At 32.6% G+C, this 23,953-nt stretch overlaps 3 protein-coding genes across 3 annotated transcripts; 1 reads left to right on the forward strand and 2 right to left on the reverse strand.

Annotated features, from left to right (window-relative positions):
- Positions 1-1,966: 1,966 nt before the first annotated feature.
- On the reverse strand, positions 1,967-3,277 carry LOC133183712 (paired box protein Pax-5-like). The gene has a single exon (XM_061318635.1). The coding sequence runs from the start codon at positions 3,269-3,271 to the stop codon at positions 1,967-1,969; it is 1,305 nt and encodes a 434-aa protein (XP_061174619.1). The 5' UTR covers positions 3,272-3,277.
- Positions 3,278-5,284: 2,007 nt separating this feature from the next.
- On the reverse strand, positions 5,285-17,882 carry LOC133183714 (solute carrier family 35 member F6-like). Its single transcript, XM_061318636.1, has 13 exons — positions 17,761-17,882; positions 15,457-15,548; positions 13,034-13,101; positions 12,570-12,616; positions 12,251-12,312; positions 12,032-12,111; positions 11,694-11,832; positions 11,285-11,379; positions 9,277-9,321; positions 8,453-8,633; positions 8,079-8,161; positions 7,609-7,651; positions 5,285-6,543 (listed from the first exon to the last, which is right to left on the reverse strand). The coding sequence occupies exons 1-13, from the start codon at positions 17,853-17,855 to the stop codon at positions 6,341-6,343; spliced, it is 1,233 nt and encodes a 410-aa protein (XP_061174620.1). The 5' UTR covers positions 17,856-17,882; the 3' UTR covers positions 5,285-6,340.
- A 202-nt stretch (positions 17,883-18,084) lies between these two features.
- LOC133183715 (barrier-to-autointegration factor-like) lies at positions 18,085-23,420 on the forward strand. The gene is made up of 3 exons (XM_061318637.1): positions 18,085-18,182; positions 20,923-21,060; positions 22,241-23,420. Exons 2-3 carry the CDS (start codon positions 20,935-20,937, stop codon positions 22,385-22,387), a joined length of 273 nt encoding a protein of 90 aa, XP_061174621.1. The 5' UTR covers positions 18,085-18,182; positions 20,923-20,934; the 3' UTR covers positions 22,388-23,420.
- The last annotated feature ends 533 nt before the right edge of the window (positions 23,421-23,953 follow it).

The following is a 23,953-nucleotide window of genomic DNA, read 5'->3' on the forward strand; positions in this document are numbered from 1 at the left end:
AATCCTATACTGGAAATCACCTGAACTGCTGATATATTTTTCTGACTTATTGAAAATAGATTAAAAATCAAAAGATAGAGATGGTTATAAATATTTTTGGTATATTACAATGAAATGCAAAAACAGATATTCGAGTAACGTGTCGTCAGACCTTAAGGGCGCCGTTGGAAATCAGTAGAAAAGTTTTTTCCTGCATCTTTTAATTGAAGAATTCCTTTATAGAGATTGTTCAGGTAACTTTTAAAAAATGTACAGGGTAAATGAATTGGACATTAAAGATATGTTAAAAGGAAATACGTGCACTGTCATTCAAAATGTGTTTAAAAAGAAATGATTTTTCTTATATATTTTACATTACTTATATATTGCCAGAATACTGTATTACATATACAGTATTACATTTAATCTTAATGTCGTTCGATTTAATTCAAAGTCATTTAAGGTGAAACACATTGTAATTTTGTTCAGGATTTAAAAAATATACAGGATCTTGAACATCCAGTGAGAGACAATCAATTTATTGACATGTGGCCTAATTATTTTTTTTTCGTTTGGTAACGATTTCTGTAAGCAAATTTCTACAGAGATTAATAGCCAACTGGTTGACCCATGGCCGGTCGAATGCTGTTTGCCGAGTGATAGGTGTTACACCAGCATTTGTTCTCGCATCAATGTATAGAAGTCATATGATGTAAATGGATTTACAATTCCATATACGAGTTATAATATCAATCGGTAATATACTTTGGTTTGAATCTATACTTGATTGGGAGTTGGGGTGTTCATTAATTTCTAGTAAGTGCTTGTACACTTGACAGCTGCATGTACCCCCTTTCATCCTTAAATAGATTTATGAATCGTTTGCAATTCATTGTTTTGTTTGTTTGTGTTTTTATTTTAGTGAGATTATAGTTTCAAAGAGCAATAAACACATAAGATTTAAAGATGTTTGCTGTTTGAAATTGATTTGGCCCTTAATACCGTGACCTTTTTCAAATTGATAATGTGTCAGTCAATGCTCAGCAAAATTTTACCGTGTGATTCCATGTACCCCGGTAAGTTCCAATTTAAAAAGCCAAGGCCTTCGCCAAAAGGGGGGTGGGGGTGCGATCGCAACCCTCTTTTTAAAGAAAAGTCAAAAATATCATTTCAAACAAAATAAATTCATTGTACATCTGTTTAAGGTATTGCTGTTTGATTTTATTTATTCAATATTTGAAAGAATTACTTTAAGAACGCACCAGAAACCACCAAAATTGTTCCAATTTATATACAATGTATATATTAAAAAAATCTGGTACCCCTGGCAGACCTTCCCCCGCACCCCCTTCCCCATTTCCAGAAACCTGGCAACGGCCCTGAACTCTCTTTTAATTGCATACATTTCCTTATTGTAGTAATTTTGGGGTTTCAGAGCATATAGGCCTCTTCCAAGGTATTCAGTGTAAAGGTCGTAATTTTTTTTTTCTGCGATAAATAGGTCAGGTCTACGTCATCTTCTCGTCGGCAAGACGGCAAGTAAGTTATTATTGAGGTCTTTTTTTCAAACAGTGCATCTTTGTTACATTATATTTGCGCTTTATAGAAATAACACAGAATTATTCTTTTCACTGTACTTTCTTTCTTTATTCATTCATTCATTCATTTCTTTAATTGTTTATATGTATTTCTTTTTCCATTTTTTTTTTAAATCAATGATTGGTAATTATTCAATTCTTCTGTTAATCGTAGAACGATCAACATATAAAACCAATCTGATTAAAATCAGATCCTTTGTGTAGCGATCTATGTGAGCGGATCAAAGAATCTGATTTTAATCAGATTGCATATAAAACAATAGCAAAGGACATTAAGTCTGTGCAAATATTTTTTCATTGAGAAGAGGAACTAAGAATTTACAAAACATAAATATATTACTCTGAAAAATAAATACATATGTACACAACAATAGGTCACTTTACTCCGATTACTGATGATGATAGTATGGATATGGTGTGGTTGAGTATCCAGCATAAGTTGAAATCGGTGGATAAAAAGCAGAAGTGGGCTCCGAAACGAACGAGGTGTTTGGGTAGTGATTTCTCTGATTTGCTACATAAGCTGAAGTTGCGTAGTTGGGATAGCTGTAGCTAGATAAACCTGCAGAGAGAGTTTGGGAGCATGGGGGTACAGCATAGAAAGAGGTCGAAGCAGCAGGACCGGTATTTGACATCATCGATCCTGTGGAACACAAGAGAGATGGTACTGGTTTTGGACCTGTGGTCGTGTGATGAGAATAAAAACTATCGTGAAATTGGGATGTAGGCAGAGAAGCATGGGGAATCTCACGTCTTGCTATGTTTGGCTTCGCTACTTCTGGCACGCATGAGCGTTGACCTTTGTCTTCGTGATGGTTTTTCTCATCAGGCGTTGCTTGACTTTCGTGGAATTCTCTGTCAAGGGCTACTTTACTGGGACCCATCAAGGACGAGAAAGAGTCGTCCAGATATGTGGGATTACTTTTTAATGCAGAGACTTGAGAAGGCACCCATGGAAGCATGTCAAGGAGAGTTCCTAAATCCTTGCAGAGATCTGTTGAGGGAGGTGGAGCAATTGGCAAAGAGCAGTTGGTAACATCTGTCTCGGTTGTTCTTTTCGGGGGTGCTTCCTCTTCAATCAGTCGAGCCGACTTAGCTGCAACTGCCAGTATGTCACCGTCATCAATTTCATTGAACTTTCTTTTCCCTGATTTAGGCATTATGGGTGTTGAGGAGAATTCGAAACTATTTGAGGCGTTCTGGTGACCTAAAATATCGTTAATACTGTAACCAACAGGAGACCGTTTGGAGACAATGGGTGGGCTGATGGAACTTTCAGAAGATGATGGAGAGCAACTGGAACCCAGGGAAGATCTTCGTGATTTATCAAATGAATGGCTACGCAATATTCTGTTGATGGAGCTGATACTTGGAACGTTGAACTTTGTACACCTTCTCTCTTTAATCAGTCTGTCTCTTATTTCCCAAGCAAACATGGTCGGATTTTCATCCTTGTATTTCATAATTATATCCACTACCTCTGGAACGGCTACCTTTGGCTTGGATCCGCCCGTCGAGCCCGCTGTGTAAGATCCAGTATTTCGAAATTTCTTCAGCAGTTTGCTAACACATCCATGTGAAACTTTAAGCTGTTTAGCGATGTCGCAGGCACGGACATTGTTCAACGACATTTCTACAATCTGTCGGCGAACAGACTCGGGGAGCGCCTTGCCATTCACATAGGATCCACCCATCTGATTTATTCCTGTTTGACCTTTTGGAATTAAAAGAAATTGAGTCAAAAATTAATAATACATCATTAACTTCATTTGGAACTGATTAATTCAATTATTTGTAGCATACACTAAAAAGATACCTGTTAAAATAAATACCCCTTAAATACCTTTTTTTTTAAAATTTTATAATACTGACAAACTACGTCCATCTCTATAGGAGTACATTTATAGCCTCACATATATAGTCATATTCATGTTTATGAACTTGAATAATACCTTGGAATGACTGGTTGGAAACATTAGTTTGAAACTTCAGGGTAGAGGAAAAGTCATAAGTTGGTACATGAAATGCTTGCTGGATGGGATAGAAAGCTGATTGTGGCAAACCGTGAAGACCTGCCATTTCTGAATCTTTTCTTTGCTAAGTATTAGAACTCAGATCAGTAAATGATGCAGAAATTCAAGCATTCATAGTTTATATACATAGCGGACTCTGTAAATGACTTCAGATTTCGACCAATGAAATTGCTCGATTTTAGGATACTGCTAAGATTCCAACACACGCGTGAATCTTGCCGCTGGATAAGAAAGTGTGACCAACGGCCCGGGTGATTTTCACGCATGTCTTGTCCCTGTTGCTGAGTAATTAATTTGTCAACACCGTAAAACTTAATGAGGCTGACCCGAAGAAATATACCACCGTAAAATTATAATTTTTGGACTTAATTTTAGAATTCTAATTTGCACAGGCATTGAATTCTTATTTTTATCATAATGAATGGTTGACGTATAATTAATTTAAAGTCATATAGGGCGTATTTTTCATAAGTTCAGACTAACTTAAATTAAAAAGATCTTTCTATTTGTTTTATTACTTTATATGAAGATAGGACTTTCCTGTAAATTACATAATTTAAATCAATCACATTTCAAAAATATTAGAAATTTAAAACAATAACCGATTTATTTACCGACTCCGCATTTAATTAACAAATACATGTAGTTTAAAATCAATTTAACTAAGGAAACATGAGGTTATTCATGTTCCAAATCGGTGAAATTTTTAATTTGAATGTAAATAACATAGATCATGTTTATCTACACTTAATCTTGTATTTTAATTTTATTTTTTTTAAGCTCACATACACCATATATAGCTTTAACAAAAGAAATTTATCAACTACACTGAATATGTTGCTTTATAGTAGATTCGAATTGCAAACTCGGATAAACGACGAATGCGTCAAATTCACTTTGGTAAAATTAAATGCGTTATCAGCATAAAACTGATGGAAAAATATAACAATTACATGATTTTAGGGTAGTTAATATTTAATTTTTTTTATCTGGACTTAAACCTTTCTCAAGGAAGAAATGAAAGTATAATTATAATAGTTCATATTTTTCATTTTGTATATTACCAGTCAGCAATTACTTTAGCTACATGTATGTAAAAAATCAGTACACATGCATGAGCGCTTTTTTTAGTGTAAAATATTGGTTTATTTTATTTTCATATATTTTTTATAAGAAAATTTTAATTATTTACGAACATTTAACTTGTTTATAGGGGTGTTTGCCTTTGAAATTCAGAATCAAACTTCGCCCTTATATGTTATTTTCTAGATCTGTCTATTTATACAACTACGTAATGGCTGTTCCGTGCACAGTGATCTACGGGAATACAAAATGTAATTGTCGGTAAAAATTTGGATATCAAAAATCATGTTATCGTCTTATTACAAGTTTGCAGTGACCAGAAAATGGCAGTATGATCATTTCCAGTCCAACAGGCAATTACTGAACTGTACCCGGAAGTGAAATAATTATATTGTCAACACTGTGAACCTTAACTATCCAGATAAATACATATATAATGATGCATGCCTGTTATAATTAATCATACTTGGTGCAATTGAAATTATAATTGACTGTGAAGATTTTTTGAAGTGTAAATATTAAGAACATGAATTAAAATAAATAAAGGACATTTTATTAACTTTCATTTTTTAATCATTCATAATAAGTATACAAAAATAGGAAGCAAAAATAATATCGTATTTCTAATGTTCTGAACAAGGCGATGAAGTGTTTTATTTACAGATGTATACGTATATCACAGAACTTATTAATTAAAACATTTTACAAGATTTTGTCAATTGTGAATTATACATTAAAAATTGTTGACATATAACCTGTTGACAAAGGGAATCATTCTGTCATGTAACAGTAGACATCAAGTAATAAGTTAATTTCAAAGTTCCAATGCTTGTATATTATGCAAGTAAAATTCATTACAACCATAGCAATATCACAATATGAATATTGAGACAGTAAAGATGTACAATTACAGCCCTCTGTGACAGAAGATACATTCTATATTTTCTTTTTTACACTTTTTTTAGTGGTATCAATCAAAATTGTTCTTCTTTTAATTTTTAGTTGTAAACTGAAGACAAAAAATTAAAGATAATTTAGTCACACCCAATGTACGTATAATGTAGAGGGACTGAACACAAATGCAACTTTTTTCATGACATTTTAAGTATATGTAACCTACCATTTCAATGGCTAATGCTGAAAAAAATCTCTGTAATCTTTTGTAAACAAACATTATGTTGCTTTTGTAATCTTGATTGTTCTGATGTGCCTTATAAATAAGTAATATAAGTGTGGCTGTTCCTTTATCTCTGATATAATTCACATTCTTTTACGTTGATGTTATATAAATATTAAGCAAAAACTGTACAGACTGTACCAGCATACAGGCATAGACAATGGCACCTATTTTGTTAAGATAGTTTGCACATCATCTTAGAACTTGTCAAATCCCACTGACACATTGTCAACAAAATATGTTCAAAAGTAAACATCATCAATGGGGATGGCACTTTGGTTCATACCTTGAATATCAAAATGTAAAAACTGTATGTATATGGTAGACAAGGTAGCTCTATCAGTGCATACTCTCTGACTGCTGACAATCCTTTATTTTACACAGTAACTCATTCCAGTTTACTACATTGACAGCATTAATTCAGCCCTCTGAGTGCAACACAAAACCATTTCCTAGTTTTAAGTGCTATTTCAGTCCTGTATCAGAGGAGTCCTCTCAGATGTGTTAATTTCATCAGAATCTGAGAACTCGGCACTCTGAATGTTTCCACTGTGACGGGGACTGGTGACGTATTCCATGTCTTTGATTGGTGTCCTGAGACAGGGAATACACTCCACGTGAATCAGTTCATTATACAGAGCTGTACCAATCAGTAAGAACAAGAACCCATCCACTGAAAAAAACAGGTCAGTATATTTAATTTCAGGAAAATATTTGTCACCAACTGCACCTCACATCCAAAATATTCAACACCTATATACATGTAAATGTATGTATACATGTAAAGTGTAAATTGGTACATATATACTAAAACGTAAAAGAGACGCAACAAGCAGTAATCTACAAATATTTGAATTTTTTATCTAATGATTTTCAAAAATGAATACATTAAGGTTAAACACAATTTAAAAACATAAGAGATTTGATAAAAATGTGATATGATTTTCTTTTAACTTTAGAAAGTAACTCATGACTGTTAAAACACCCCCCACCCCGGCCATTCAATAACAGCGTGCAAGACTGCCATGCACAACAATTGCAGCTTGATTTCTATGATGTAATAGGTTCATCAATCTCGAGATCTGAGCGAAAGAAATATTCTTCAATTGCCAATTTTAAATGCCTGTTTTTAAGATGACGAGGTCGAATTTCCTCTAGCCTAGCGCCGTGTAGTAACCCTTGGACTTCTGGTCCAAGGACTGTCATTCATGCTAATGATACGTAAGAGCCTCTTGAGGCGTGATGTATTGCATATTTGCACCTGCAACTCTCCATCACCTTTATTTTGAGATTTTTCAGCTAGAGCAATGGAAATGTGTACTTAAGTCATTTTCAGGAAGCCTTGGCATAGCTTACGGAAAAGAAAGGATAATTTATTTTTTGGAATATTGCTGCACTACTTATGATGAACAGATACAAACCATTAAAACCCCATATTATTGCCAAATGTTTTGTAAATCATGCAATTTTTGATTTCTGTTAAGTGGACTCAAGCTTTACTTCCGGTAATGTTATGAAAATCATTCAACCGTTAAATTACAGATATTTACAAAGTTGAAGATATCCTTACTTTTTAGATACAAAATTATATCCTATAGATAATATTTCCCCCTAAAATAGGATGTTGCGTTTCTTTTGCGTTTCAGTATATATGTATTACAAGTACAACATAAATGAATAATTTTTGAATGTTCATTTTTGTAGTGTTGGTGGTGACATATTTCTACACTCCTCTCACCTTGTAAAAGCCCATATTGTTTGTCAAATGGCTCACCAAAGTCCTAAAAAAAAAAAAAGAAAATATGATGGTGAAAAAAACTTCAAACTTCAATAAGCAATGATTTCACTAATTCTTTTACATATATTTTTAAAGTTACAAAAGAAAATAGACCAAGGAGATTTATATCCAATCTGCCTTTGTAACTTTATTTTTCTTATTCTCTAGAGTATTTAAAAAACAGTTGTATTACTATAGTATAATATGTTTTAAATTAAAAAAAAATCTTTTGGAGGACTTTAAGAATTTCCTTCATTTACCCTGCATTTTATAACCAACCTGAAGCATCATCTACATTTACATGTTCCCCTCTCCAAATCTTGTAATACAAGTACTGATTATCACCTTTAAAATGGGGTAGAAAATAACCAAAAAAAGTGCCCCCCCCCCCCTCCAAAGAAGAGAAATCTATATATGCAGATGTAACATACCTTATCAAATGCATAGTATATTATAAGATCCACTCCCCATACCAGCATTGTTCTGCAGGCATCAATCAAAGTTCTATGTACAGCTATGGAAAAGAAAATTACATTTTACATTAAGTTCTTTTATATATAACCAATATCCTTTTATATTTTACAATGATTCAAAATAATTGATTACATTTACAAAGTCTCCAAGCAGGGCAATGTACCATGTACCTGGTACAATGTATGTGTTTTTTTTTTATTATTTCTTTTTTTTTGTTTGTTTGTTTGTTTGTTTGTTTGTTTGTTTTTTTTTTTTGGGGGGGGGGGGGGGTGGACACAAAGATTGTAGGGTGCAATACTTTACTTCAATAAAATTACTTCTTCTAGTATACCTGTCAAAGATTTAGTCACTGCCAGTCCAAAATAGTTATAGAAGGCAATAGACGTCAGGTATAGAAGACAGAAGACCAGTAGTCTGGGCTCATTATAGATCTGATACAGGGCATCTAAGCTGTTCTCATAGCTGTTGTTTACGTCTGATCCTGGTATGTAATACATGGCCGGCAGGACAATCTGTAGGATTTAGTAAATACAGTTGTGGTTTAACTCTTAGCATTTATAAATCAACTACACAAAATGCATACAATAACAACCATAAATTATCCATGAATGCTTTTATTTATTGTTGGGAATTTACAGATTGCAGTTTCTGTAGAGATTGTGGGTGTTGTTTATATTTTTTATGAGTTAATTAAAAAAATTTGCTTTCCATTTTACACCAATAAAACACAGGGCTTAATTGACCCCTTTTGGTACAGGGTCCTGTACTCTTTCCATTGGGAATTTTAAATTGAAAAGTGACAAAATTTTGAAATATTGATTACTTATACATGATGTATTACGTTTTACTGTAGAATAAAGAGGTAGATTGTAGGTTTATTCCTTTCTCACATCTTTATGAATCATTATAATGTCAAAATTTACATTATTTTAAATGCAAAGAGTACTGAAAAAGTTGATCTGCTTGTCATTTGGGAATGTTTAGCTTAATTTTGGAAAAAAGGAGTCAATTTTCAATTGGAACATGGTCATTTCATAGGACTTGGATGCAAAAGATATTAGGCCCTGAAGCATAAAAATGTATTTTTTCCAAAATGAAAGAAAGTTAAAGTTTAAATACCATGGATTACACAGTTTTTGAGATCAAATAACTTACTGCAGACATCATAATAACACCATATGTCCCCTCCATACCAACAACCTGTAGAAAATGACAGAATATCATGTGTTGGTACTGAGAATTAAAGTTTAATTGCTTTACTTCTTTAAATTCATGGCTAGCTCATTTTTAGCTCTACTGGTCAGAGACCAGAAGAGCTTATGTGATAGTAAGGTGTCCGTCGTCTGTCCGTCTGTCTAGCTGTCTGTCCGTCCGTCTATAAACAATTTTTTTAAAACCTACTCCTCCAACATTTTTGGTCTGATTTCAATATAACTTGGCACACAAGTAGACTACACTAAGATACATAATTCTGTGTATTGGATTTTGATTTCAATGAACAGTGTTGCCATGGTCACTAAAAATAGAAATTTCTGTGAAAAACTTTCAAAACGCTACTCCTCCTACAATTTTGATCTGATTTCATTATAACTTGGCATACAAGTAGACTACACAAAGATACGTAATTCTTTGTATCCGTTTTTTATTTCGATGAATGGTGTTGCCATGGTTACTAAAAATAGAAATTTCTGTGAAATACATTCAAAATGCTACTCCTCCTACAGTTTTGATCTGATTTCATTATAACTTTGCACACAAGTAGACTACACAAAGATACGTAATTCTGTGTTTCCATTTTTGATTTCGATGAATTGTGTTGCCATGGTTACTAAAAATAGAAATTTCCTCGAAATACTTTAAATATGCTACTCCTCCTATAGTTTTGGTCTGATTTTAGTATAACTTGACACACAAGTAGACTACACTAAGATACATAATTCTCAGTACCAGTTTTGGATTTTGATGAACAGTTTTGCCATGGTTACTAAAATACAAATTTTTTGAAATACTTTCGAAAGGCTACTCCTCCTACATGTTTTGTTTGATTTCAGTATAACTTGGCATACAAGTACACTACACTGAGATGCATAACAGTCATTATTTGTTGAATGATGTTGCCATGGTTACTTAAATCGAAATTTCATTAAAATTATTTTAAAAGGCTACTCCTCCTACAGCTTTAGTCTGATTGCAATAAATCTTGCCACAAAAACAGACTTAACCAAGGATCATTATTCTATTTATTGCTGTTGCAATGTTTCAAGTCCAAGTGCTACATTTATCTTCCTTTATAAGTACAACCAGTAGAGCTACAGTCTCATCAGAGACTTCTGGTTAAGTAATACATGTATAGTATGACTGGAATACAGACACTGCATGTCAAAGAAGGTCATTCATTTAGAAGAGATAAAATTAAAATACATGTAGTATTTAAAGTCATCTTAGTGGAATTGGCCAAACATGACCAAGTCCATTTAAGAAAAACCAAACTTGAAAACCTAGACTGATACAGGTTTTGAACATGCAGCCATGTAAAAAAAATCAAAGTACTGAAACAGTACTGAAAGTAATTAAATTCATGATTTTAAAAACTTCATAATTGTTGTAGATTTTTATGCGGTTTTGATACTTACTTAAAAAAAAAGAAGAAATTTAAGATTAAACTAAATATTAATTGTAACAAAACATTAGATTCCCTCTGTATTAGAACTTTTATTAAAGCTTCGACTAAATTTAATGAAGTCCAAATTAATCTAACATTTCAGATGTAAACAAGCGGTATTGCAGTCTAATATTACACATCTGAGTAGTTGGCTTACATGTAATGATTTTTCAAAAGATTAAAATTTTCAAATGCTTTAACAGCACCTTTAATTTTGTATAGAAAAATCTTCAAATTACTTTCTTTTGTTTGATTAAGCACGTGTATCTCTTGACCAAAGCAATTTCTGCAGTCTTTCCTTTAGCCTAAATTCAATTAGGATGATAAGCGCATGGCTTCCGATTTAGATTTTGATTGTCAGTTAACTACTAGACAGGGTCACATGAACTCCTTCATGATCTCTAATAAACCATATGAAATAAATTTGTTCTAAATGTTGAAAAGCTAAACTGTATCCTTTATATTTACAGTGCTCAATAATGTTGGTGTACATGTAATTACATGAAGAGGGTGAAGACTCCTTTTCTTTAGAAATAGTTCTTCTATGACCATCTGACTGGCACTGACAACCTGACTTCCTAAGATAAGTATGATGCCTACAAGAGTCATGTACATATCCAACAATTATTGCAAGACATTCATGCAATTTTAATGTCAAAACTTCAATTAAAAAACTATTTAGATCTCAAAATATTTCAGATCTACATGTACATGTATATGTATGCAGTTGCTTAATCACGCCAAAAATTATGCAAGTGAACTACCAGTTAAGTGCAAAAATTTGATTACACTAAGTTGATTTGAACATATTATATTATGTACTGAAACATAAATTAATGGATTGAGCAGCAGGCATAGCCTATATAATTAAGCCCTCTCCAAGCTTACTCTAAGTTTATCATAGACAAACCTAAAATTGTTTTTGATCCACTGGATGAAGAAGTCTTGGACTTAAACACACTGGAACAACCAACCAGAACAAGTCCTATCATTGTTACCAGCATACCACTCCAATGGACAGCCCGCAACTTCCTCTTCAGAAAGATTTTCTAAAAAAACAAATCATTGGTTAAGTTTATTCATTTACATGTAAATCAAATGGCTCAAACATACAATACCATGGGCAATTAATAACCAATTTCAAGTCTGAACATTTTTTGACATTTTCGTAAATTATGTATCATGGCTTATCAATTATTATTTTTCTTTAATGTGAATTAATTACACATGTATTAAAACATATCTCACAGATAATATCCCAGCAAATATAATGATTGATCCTCGTAACATCTGCCACACAGAGGCATCAACATACACAAGACCAATCCCTGTAAACAATATCAGATGATATATCTATTGTATAACAATATTTAGGAAATAACTTCACAATTAATGAAAATTCATTAACATATAGCCTTTGATGAAAACGTAGCTCTTTAGGATTAGACATTTTGCTTACTCATTTACCTGCTAAAGATGTCCCAATCAGATCACAAATAGTTGGAAAAGCTACCACAAACTGTATTAATCTGAGAAAAAAATGCTTCAATAAAAATACATGTATACTTCATGTAAATAATTACTGCATTGATGCAACCTTTATTCTATGCATCATAAAAAAAAAAAAAAGAAAATTCAAAGAATTGTGGTCCCCTGCTTTCAGTGTCTTATACATGCCCAGAATCCCTATAGAATGGCTTATTCTGGACCCGTAGGGCACATCAAATATATTAACTGCTATATGTGTATATTACAAACATGCACACTTGGAACAGCAAAAATTTACCTGTTCTGAAACTGTTTTGGCAGTTCATCCAGTGGAGTTACAGAAAACTGAAAGTAAACGTAAATATGTAACTTTTGTTTATATGAAGCATTGTTAATCAAGACCTAGCTGCCTACTCAAAATGGATGTTTTCCATATAGTTTTCTATCAATTGGGAGAGTAGGCAAGTTTGATTATTTTTTTTTTTTTAAAAAGTAGTAGGTCTAGATTTACTGAAAATGAACTAATTTTCAATCTTTTTCAGCTCCCTAAACTTGATTAAATATGACTTGAAATTGAAAATTCAAAACCTTCTACATGTCCCAGTCAGCGACTAAATTTTTTTCCAAGTTTTATTTGATTTCCTGTTTTACTTATACATAAAGTATTAACAAAAATCATTTCATTTGATCAATTTAACTTCAGATGTATATAACAACATGGTAAATTAAATACCCATATTTCATAATTTTAATATTTCAAACCTCATTCTTTCTTTTGTCTCGTTCTCTTTTCCTGACGATCACAAAACCAATCAAACAAATTGTTTCACCTGAAAATATCATTTCATTTGTTCAATTTAACTTAAGGTATAACAAAAGGTCTATGATTCATAAATAAAGTAATTAGACTATATGCTTCAAATACATTTGCTTATCAAATCAATGCTTCAAGTACATTTAGCGCTCAACTTGAAACTTTAATACATGTACATAAATTAAAGATATTCAGTGTATATTTGTCAATTTCATATTTCTAGGCACCACAAATATGAGGATCGAGTCTTTTTGTATGTATACAGTAAAACTTGTTAGCTCCCCTGAGCTGAAGGCTCAAGTGAGCTTTATATGAGGATCGAGTCTTTATGTATGTATACAGTAAAACTTGTTAGCTCCCCTGAGCTGAAGGCTCAAGTGAGCTTTCCTCTGATTGAAATTTGTCCATTGTCTGTCATTGTTGTCATTGTAATGTTGTCATAAACTTTTCATCTTCTTCTCAAGAACCACTAGGCCAATTTCAACCAAAATTGAGGCAGAGTATCCTTCGGTAAAGGGGATTCAAGTTTCTTTAAATGAAGGGCCACACCCTCTTTCAAGGGGAGATAATTAAGAAAAAGTAAAAACTGGGTGGGGTCATTTAAAAATTTTCTTTTCAAGAACCACTGGGTGGGTGTGGCCACTATAAGCTATCAAAGTTTTACATGGGTATAAATAGGAAAATTAATCTTTAAAAATCTTCTTCTCAAGAACAGCAAAGCCTTGATCAGTTATATTTTTATGGAAGCATCCATGGCTAGTGTAGATTCAAATTTGTTTAAATTATGACCCTAGGGGGTAGGGTGTGGCCACTAGGGATGATCAAAGTTTACATCAGTATAAACAGGAAAAATCTTCAAAAATCTTCTCAAGAACAACAAAGCCATGATCAGTCATATTTCTATGGAAGCATCCTCAGATAGGGTAGATTAAAATTTGTTTAAATCATAACCCTCAGGGGTAGAGTGGAGCCAAAGTGGGAGATCAAAGTTTTACATAGGAATACATAGAAAAAAATCTTTAAAAAGCTTTATCCCAGGAGCACAAAAAACCATGGGCAGTCATATATATAAAAAAGCATTCTTACAGGAAGTGTAGATTCAAGTTTATTCAAATCATGATCCCAGAGGATAGAGTGGGACTAAAATTGGTGATCAAGTTTTACATGAGAATATATAGGAGAAAGAATCTGTTGATGAAGAAGGGCCATAGTAACTCAGGTGAGTGTTGTGGCCCATGGGCCTCTTGTCTAATCTGGATGTTGTGTATTCTGAAATCTTGCCTAAAGTGATGATCCCTTTAATGTATTCAAATGTTTAAAATGTCTAATGCCAAATTTGTGGAACCATTGGTGTGCAGATTAGATGAATGTATCAAAATGATAAATGTAATTGTTCATATGTGTTTGATTGACATGAGTATATGATTTTGATCAAACAATTTAATTTAATTTGTTATTTTAATGGGAAAGCTTGTAGAAATAAGAATCTCTCCGAAGATTGTTTGCTTAATTGTTGAAATATGTGTCTCAGAGTTTATTACAATATACCTTAATTTGTACAACTCCTAGCTACATTTTTTTTCCTGCTAAAGGAAATAGTGAAATAAAAAAATGTGGTGATTATCAAAACAATTTAAGTTACCGGTGTATCTGAAGTATTTGTATATGCATAGTATCAAAAGACAAATATATTTGGGAGGAGGGCTGCATGCAAAAAGCTAAAATTTAAATGATTCTGTGAAACTCTCCCAAAAATATGGAATTCAGAATGTGAAACCTTATATTATTCCTCAATCCTATTAAAATTAGGTCCTTCACATTTCCATATTTTGACACAGCTTCATCATAATGACATAAATGTTATACTACTTGATGACATATGCTCAATTTTGCCTGATGATCAAATATATATGCTACAGACAAGACCAGGTTTCAAACCAAGGCCCCGTGAATCACTAGTCACTAGTCAGGTGCTCTACCAACTGAGCTACCCAGGCTGATATCGATGGCCCAAACCACTACACATGTATGTAAAACAGTGATAAATTTAGTCCAAGAGACTGGAATATGGAAAGACCTTAACTGGGAGAGGGTGCAGTAATCTTTCACATTATTTGAAGAAAATCTACTGTATATTCTGCAACTGTATGTACATGTATTGTTTGCTACTGCATAATTTCATCATTTTGAAGCATTTGCCTCATACATGTACAAACATGTATGCACGTAAAGTAATTTCAATTGTGGGGACAGCTACCGGTAATTACTTTGAAGATTGTACAACACAAGAAACTACTGGCTCTTCACTCTTGGACCAAAATACCAGAATTCCCTTCACGGTTACTATACATAAACTCTGACAGTTACTTACCGATGAACATGATAAGGGTTTGAAACCATGGATGATTGAACTCATGTGGCTTAGAAGTGTTATTTGCTGATTTGTCTGGGTATCCTTTCACTCTTTGAAAGAGAAAAATAAATCAAAAATCAAAATTTTGAAATGTTTTGTCTGTGTTTATCTAAAGAAAGAAGATCACAATTTTACTTACGTCTCTGCAGGGTTGTAAAATGCACAGGTGATCAAATCAGCTTAAACTGATGTAGATAGTTTTTGTATGACATATTTTCCCTTCGAGTTATTTCTCTTGGGTGCCATCTTGGAGGTCAAACTAGTAAATTTTCCTCTATGAGCAACCAATTTTAAACATGTATGGCAGAAATATAAGGGCAAAAATCTTTAAAATACTAAAATTTTGAATTAAAGAAAGCTTTTGTTAACATATATTGTTAGAAGAACTGTTAGCTTCACCTCATTGCCCAATATGACAAGTTTAAATTGGTTGAATAATGAAGGAATTTGGGCTTGTTGACATCCAATATGGTGATTAACAGGAAATAACTCTTGCTGAAATCACATCTATTGAAAACCTGCCATTCCTGGTACCTGAGGCTTGTTTAACAGAGCAAGCACTCACGAACATTTCTGTTGGAGGGATAAGGAATTTTGAACGTTCGCTCTGTTGAACAGGCCTCAGGTACTGGGAATGGCAGGTTTTCAATAATTTTCAATAGATGTGATTTCTACATATATATATATATAGGTCTTACACATTTTCGTAAAATTTGCATCTAGACAGTGTAGTTGGGTTATATGGAAAAATTATTTTACTTGCAAATTATTTACTTGTGTCTCACATTTATTAATTGCACTGTGAAAGGATAAAATGAAGACAAGGAGGTAAAATTTGACTTAGTAGGTTGTATTGATAATTTTTTATGATAACCAAGTCTGTTTTAACATCACTGGGCACAGATAAGAGAATAGCAGTAAGTATTGAAGTAAAATTATTATCCCGTGTCCAGCTTCATCATCTCATTGACTGAGCATGACAAACCAAAGGAACAGTAATGGAAAAGACCTGTATTAGTTGGTATCATGCAGGGAAAGAATCTGTGAAATGTCAGCTAGATTAGAACACAATAGTTAAATTGCATAATTGTAAATATCTTTTGAAGTAGCTGTATCACAAATTAATAAGTTGGCAGTGGCTATCACTGATTGACTGTGACCACACCCTTACTCTAAACATATAGACAGACCTGGATTCTCTAATCACACCACAACCAGCCAGTGTCATAATGACTCAATCACCATGGTCACCGATAGAGTTGCATGCATTTGAGGACTCATAAATCTTGACCAAGATTTGACTTGGCTTAATATTGGACTGACGCTGCCATCGACGGCTTCAGTACAAAATGCTGCCGTCACGGTTTCAGTCTAAATATCCAGCCGAATCTGAGCCAAGATTATGTGGATCCGTTGTCTGCATGGTCTAATGTCATACCTAGTACATGCATGAACATTAACCAAAGCATGTTAACCATGCATAATTATGTTTATCAAAGTAGAAGTAAATCCTTAGTCAATTATGAAATATATATAATTAGTATACTGGTGTCTCATTATATCGCGGTACTTAATTCTTTAGCATAAAAAGTGTAATTCCAAATTTTTACTTTAACCTTTCATCAAATGATATTCATAAACCTAACTATGGCCTAACTTTTTAGTGTCAAATTATTTTCCAAGCTTGCATCGTTTAATTTGTAGTCTATTTTTAAAACAGGAAGTCTTGTTTACCTCCTAAATCAGAGAGTCTCAATGTATCACAGTATGGGAAAACATAGAAGCTTGTACTTGACATGGACTTCAATTTTTAAATTTACGATGTACATGTAATTCTACATGAAAACTAAACAATAATACAAACTTAAGACTTTCAAAATATTAACTTTATTATGGATTTTACAGGTTATAAATTCAATGGTCTAAATAAAATAAAAACGGGAATGGAAATCTGTAAAATTACGTTTTATTTGAATAAAAAATTTTCCAACGGATGTTCCATACTTTTTAATCATCACAAAAGTCAACATTCAGACGACAGACAGATAGTCCATCAACAAAAAGGATATGAGCTATGTATCCGAATTTTTGAAATATACCGCGATACAATGGAACCCGCGATATAATGAGAATTGAGGATACAAGTTGATTTATTTTCAACATTTGTCCTAATTTTTTTTTTAAACCTTGACCAGATATTGAACATAATTTTCCAATCAAATTTAAACAGTAAAAGAGAGTCGTGCTTCTTTGCATACTTACGTACAATCGTTTTGTGCTTTTTTACTTAGTGTATTAATACTCCCAGTTACCAGCATCCCTACCATCAACACTATCTGCATGCAGGAGAACGCCATTTTCCCATCATGTGACTTTCAGCACCAAATTTGATCACGTGATTTATTGCATTTTTCTTTTTCTTTCTTTTTTGCATCTTTCTCAAAAGTGTATGTATGCCAACCCTGATTTATTTAATTTTTTTCTGAAATAAATAAAAATCACAAAACATCCTAAATTATTAATCATGTTTATGTATTGTGTATTAGGTCGGGATCGATGACAGGAGAATACGAAACCAATCTTGAATGACTTAGCGCCAAAAATAGGCTTTAAAAAAAAGCAAGGGTTTAGTACGAAAGCGAAAGTATTAAGAGATAGTAGTATTCTGCTAAAAGGGTGTCCAGGTAAAATATTTTTTTCTTTGTAATGTACTTAGACACTTCTTTGATGTTTATGTTCGGTACAAGGTTCATGTGATAGTTAAGCCTAGGGCCTGGCCCCTTCTATAATCCTTTGCAAATGTTTTAAAATTACGGCCCGTGAGACTTTCAATTTAACCAATTCATTCTATTACGCGCGTCGGATCAAAGAGGCATCTTATCCGCTCCGTTCTGTGAAATATATGTGTAATAGAGAATATAGCGGATAAGATGTCCCTGTGATCAGATTCTATGAAATTGAAGACAACAGTTGAACTTTTTACTTTCGTTTCTCTAGGATTGTAAACAAATCAAAGTGACTTACCTTCTTTATATTTTAATACCGCGATATTGATTTTCTTAATAAAACATTTATTCTTCGTTTTTTTTTTAAATTTCCATATGAAATACATTGTACAGTAATTGTGTACTAGAAGCTTAATTTATGAAAGACAAATAAAAATATCCTTGGACCTGAGGTTTACATTCGGGAGGGTGGAGGTCCTGTTCACAAGCACCTGTGTTGATAACCCAAACTGAATGAAACAAGTGCCTTGGTTTGAGCAATAATGACAAGGACGTTTAGCTTTTGCAATAAAATTTCACAAGGCACACATCCGATCTATTTCTGCAAATGGGACAGATCAGTAACAAAGGATGACTGCACTTAACGCCTGTTTTGGGGTCCTTTTCGGTTGCTTTTGCAGAGCTCCAGATAATTTTTTACCTCAAAGTGTATTTACTCCCTGATTTTCAAATCAATGCAGATTTTACTTTTCAGCAAAATCTATATTGCTATTTTTGACATCCAATGTGTTTTTAGATTGTTATCGAAATAAGCGTTTTTGAAAGAGGAATGTAAAAAAAGAACAGTTTCTGCATTTATCAATTAGGTTAATGAAATATATTAGGATTTGCTATATAAATTGTTGGCATCGCTCGAGGTAAAAGTTACTCCCCGTTTGCATTAAAAGTCGCGTGGCGCTATTTATAGCAAAGGAGCCATGTGGAAAGCCAAAAAGCATTTATTTTCATACAATTAATAAAGGTTGTCGGCGGACTTTAGATGATATTATTGCTACAGAAAATGGTAAATATATAAGAACTGTTTAATATACAGTGATAAAGGATAAATTAGACACCATGCGTCTTTTTGCAGAATTTTGACAATATAGACGCGTACGCATCAAGAACGAAAATTTGGATGTTATTTGAACAGTAGAAATCTGTGATATTTTCAGACAAAATGCGAGTATTTAATATTCAAATCTTTCTCCCGAACTGGAAATCAGCCTAGGTTATTCCGAATACGCTTATAAATCAAAATTTTATTTTGATAAAAATTCAAACACTGAGCTGACCTCAATTCACATAATTAGTACTTGTATCATTCAATCTGTCGTACATGCATGCAGTACTTTTGTAGTGTAATGCTTATTTATGATTGCTAATGCGTAAGTGTACGCCCTGTTTTAATTTTCAATGCGTATTTTGAAAAAATCAATGCATATTTCTGCAAATACGCACCTTATCTGGAGCTCTGCTTTTGTTGCTTTTATATCTAAACCTTATTTCACTTTTGTATGTTTATGAAAGAATCCTGTCAATTTGGAACCAAATTTAAATCTTAAAATGATTTTAGACTGTGATACAATAAAGTGATTCAATGTTTTTTATCCTTACTGCTTTCCAAATATAGTGAATTTACACTTACCTGCCCTTGATTGAACATTAGATATGCATGGGAGGTGGAGCTAACATTGTAAGAATGGGTCTAAAATTAAACTTGATAAATAACAATGGCATGTTTGAAAAAAATTACGTGATCACTCTTTCCAATCTCCCTCTCCATTCTGTATGGTACAAATACACTTCTGACAAAGGTTTTAAAACGAAATTAACAATATGAGCACGTCAATGTGATTAAAGCAGATTTTATATCAATGCCAGATGACTTACATGTAATGTGTTCGAACACAATGTCCTAGTTAGCACAAAACATGCTACCTTACAAGTCACGTGACGGAATTTAGTATTCACAAAGTTACCTGAGGTAAGAAATCATGTGGTGAATCATAATATTCAACATGTCACAGTCCTTGGTTACAACACAGAGAGCAAATGTAAGAAGAAGCAGTTTTTTTCTCTTTTTTTACCATGAGCGCATATTTGTCTATTAATCTCCTTTTGACACATTATTATTTATGCAAATATACAACTACTGTTAAACGTAGAACAATAGACAAACATGCCCTGAGTCCTATGTATAAAGTCAGTGAAAAAGTGGGCGTCCTCATTATCGAACGGAGATTCAAGAAATTGTGAGGACCCCTCCCTTTGAAAACAGATTCGAACTTCATAAATACACACTTTTATTAATTTAAAATGTAATTACATAAAGTTGTAGATTGGACGTTGACCATTCTTGCAATGAAAAGAAAAATGCTTGTTTTGAAAGTTTATTTTGTCGCAAATTTCGCATGTCCTTAAGTGCAGTCATCATTTATTGTTATGCAAGAAAATTTGACAATTTAGATTGGACTCACTCAGGGGTCTGACCATATCCTGAACTGGTACTCAAGAAAATTGCTTAAACAAATGACTAGTCATACTTTTATATGTCTTGTTGCTATGTTCCCCCTTGTAATGCTGATTGTAGTCATTAAATTGATTGATTTTATATAGATATCAGATTATCCTAATATTTTTATTCACTCTCTTTTAGATTCACAAGAAAATGTCTTCAACATCACAGAAACACAAGAATTTTGTTCAGGAGCCAATGGCAGAAAAGCCTGTGACAGAATTGGCAGGCATTGGACCAACACTTGGAGGAAGACTTATTGAAAATGGTTTTGATTTGGTTTGTATTGTTACTATTATAATAAACTGACTGTGTTTCCTTATGAAAAAAACCATTGTAATAAATATAGAAAAAAATGATGTCTGTGGTTATGAGACGTGTGTGTATAGATGTTCCTGTGATGAAAAATATATATATGCCCCCTTTAAACTCTTGAACTCGATGGGGCGAAGAAAAAAACTTCGAGATATCCGAGGATTCGAGATATCAGTTACCGTGACTTCCAAATCATTTCGACGTATCCATGATATTCAAAATATCGGTGTTTGAGATACCGAAGTTCAACTATAGATCTATAACTATATTTTATATTGAAAATAGTTTCCTGGTGTATATTCTCATTAAAATTGTAGAGATTTTTTTATTTTGCTTTACTTCCTTTATCAAATTTCAGTAAAATCTGGATCATGTGATACTTGCTCTAATGCTAAAAAAACCATTCATATTGGTGGACTTTTTTTTAAAGGGCCTGGACACAGTTGCATTGCTGTTTCATGTACAATTTTAAATTTCTATTTTTATTTAAAAAAAATAACTTCAGTTTAATGAATTGAACTTTATTGAAAATTTTTAAAATTCAGTGACAAGACCTTCTTCATCACAGTATGTCAAACATCTGTGTTTGTAAACATGGGCAGGAGTATTGTTTATGTATTAATACACATTTTACTGTGTGTGTTCAATTTGTTAACTCTACACACGTCACTGAACACGGACTGACAGTTTTGCTTTCTCTCATATCGACTCTAAATTTTCTGGATTACAGATTTAAATTTTTTTCTTTATCAATACGCAAGAACTTTTCCATTTTTCTTAAATATTAAAGATAAATTTTACTTCATGAAAGTTTAAGGATGTGTGTCAAACAAATATGTCCAGAAATTCAAAGTTATAATTTTCAGATAAAAGAAGTTTCTAAACACGCTTTTATAATACATCAGTCTGAAATGCTCTAACAACATGTAAATATTCTGAAAATTTTAGAAAATATTAACTTCAAATCTGTGTCCAAGCCCCTTTAAGCATTCCATATGACTGTGCAACCAAAAATTATATAGCATTGCTTGTGCTTCAAATATTGTATAAATAAGGCAGTCAAGAATTAAAAATATTGATTTATATATGAAAAGCTCAACTTAAAGTGTACTCTGTTAAATGTATTTTTTATTTTTCTCTCTAGGCTTATGTAGTTCTGGGACAGTTTTTAGTCCTGAAGAAGGATGAAGAGATGTTCAAGGACTGGTTAAAAGAAGTGTGTGGTGCCAATGCTAAACAACAGGAAGATTGTTTCCGGTGTCTTAAAGACTGGTGTGACAATTTCCTGTGAAAAAGTAATAATGCAAACTTACTTGGAAGCCTTTCATCAGTGAAGATGGGAATAGGTCATTTATACATTACCAACTGCAAACAATTATGAAATGAGCATTCTTAAAGTTGCAGTAATATCAAATAATACTGTTTTATTTAATTTTTTATGTTTATGTAATTAAGGTTTTTAATGTTACTCATGTTGATGGAGATCAAAAATTAATTATTTGCTCTATATATAATTAGGAAGATGATAATATGTTAGTGATTATATGCTTATTATCTACCCACGGTATTAGAGTTTGTATGCATTCATGGTAACATTGTTGCAGTTTGTGCTTCTTGCTTTAATCAGCAGGAGTCTTGCAAGAAATTGTACCGTAGTTAACCCCTAGAAATTGTATCAGTCCAACCATTTAGTTTTCCCTTTTCCCTCAAAATTTTGTTTTCAGATAAAATATTATGTTCAAATTAATGTTTTAAGAGTAATTTTGGTTGTCCATCTCTCTGGTTCTTTTTCCTTAATTTAATCTTTTTGTACTTTCATGATTGCTGTCACCCCCCATCATTACTATTAATTATACAAGGTTTTCTTCATTGGGGCCTTGCTGACTGGTCATTTTTCTTGAAATCTTATCTTTTTTTCTCTATGTGTAATGCTTAACAATTTGACGTATTTGAAGTTCAATAGTTAATGTGTACAAATTGTGTTGTGGTATATTGTATATCAATATTACAAAAAAATGCCTAAGCTGAGATTATTGTTCTTTTGTTCATATTGTCATGTTTCTTCCTTTTAATCAATTCAAGTGACATATTAATTTAAAATCCTTTCCAATATTTAATCTACCATTGCTAAGATTATATATGTAGCTGATGATTTTAAAGACTGGGTTTTTTTCCTCATTACATTTCATTTTTATGCCCACAATATAAATACCAGTAAAAAAAGATTGAATCCCATATAAATGTGCATTCAAAAAAATGCATAAAGAATAGTCAAGTACTAAGAAAAATAAATAGTTTGCAACAGCATTAGGATATTATGTGAATGCCCTCATATTTTGTTATTTAAGGACAGATGATGCAAACAGAAAATGGATGCCTGGATTGGAATATATTTTTGGACCTATTTTGGTTGTAATTGATGCAAATATCAAATTTCTAAAATATCAAGAAATTGTAAACTTTCTATGATGTTCAAAATTCTACCTTTCTGCAATCACCCTTATAAATCTATACATTTTCACTATATAGGACATTATTGTGAAATTTTGAATGAAAAATTAAAATCTATGCGGTTAAACTTACTCATTATACTTAAATAAACATGACTAAAATGGTTATTTTCTTGGTTTTTGAAAAAAAAGTTTGTTTGTGTCGTCTGTTCTTAAATAAAAGCACTTGCTATGATAACATTTCTTCTAATAAATCACAAACCAGCCAGATTGTGAAGCAGTTTCAGTCTATGGAGTATTTTCGTCTTTCTCAACAATTTTTAGTTAGACACTCATTTTCAACGTTGTGCTTGTCCCTTAGTCAGAAAGCTTGAACGTTTTCAACCTCTTCTCAGGAACGGCTGAAC

Source organism: Saccostrea echinata, unplaced genomic scaffold (genome assembly GCF_033153115.1).
Source record: "Saccostrea echinata isolate AGI-Se365-2 ecotype Australia unplaced genomic scaffold, CSIRO_AGI_Sech_v1 ptg000009l, whole genome shotgun sequence".
In the NCBI taxonomy this organism is placed as follows: Eukaryota; Metazoa; Mollusca; class Bivalvia; order Ostreida; family Ostreidae; genus Saccostrea; species Saccostrea echinata.

What these genes read in the sequence shown, in the direction of transcription:
- LOC133183714 (XM_061318636.1), bottom strand. Translation starts at nt 17,855, where the DNA reads ATGGCGTTCTCCTGCATGCAGATAGTGTTGATGGTAGGGATGCTGGTA. An exon ending in GTGTTATTATGATGTCTGCA is followed by an intron (nt 8,634 to 9,276) that starts GTAAGTTATTTG and finishes TAAATCCTACAG; the next exon opens with ATTGTCCTGCCGGCCATGTA. An exon ending in TATACTATGCATTTGATAAG is followed by an intron (nt 7,652 to 8,078) that starts GTATGTTACATC and finishes TTTTTTTTTTAG; the next exon opens with GACTTTGGTGAGCCATTTGA.
- LOC133183712 (XM_061318635.1), bottom strand. Translation starts at nt 3,271, where the DNA reads ATGGGTGGATCCTATGTGAATGGCAAGGCGCTCCCCGAGTCTGTTCGC.
- LOC133183715 (XM_061318637.1), top strand. Translation starts at nt 20,935, where the DNA reads ATGTCTTCAACATCACAGAAACACAAGAATTTTGTTCAGGAGCCAATG. An exon ending in TTGAAAATGGTTTTGATTTG is followed by an intron (nt 21,061 to 22,240) that starts GTTTGTATTGTT and finishes TTTTCTCTCTAG; the next exon opens with GCTTATGTAGTTCTGGGACA.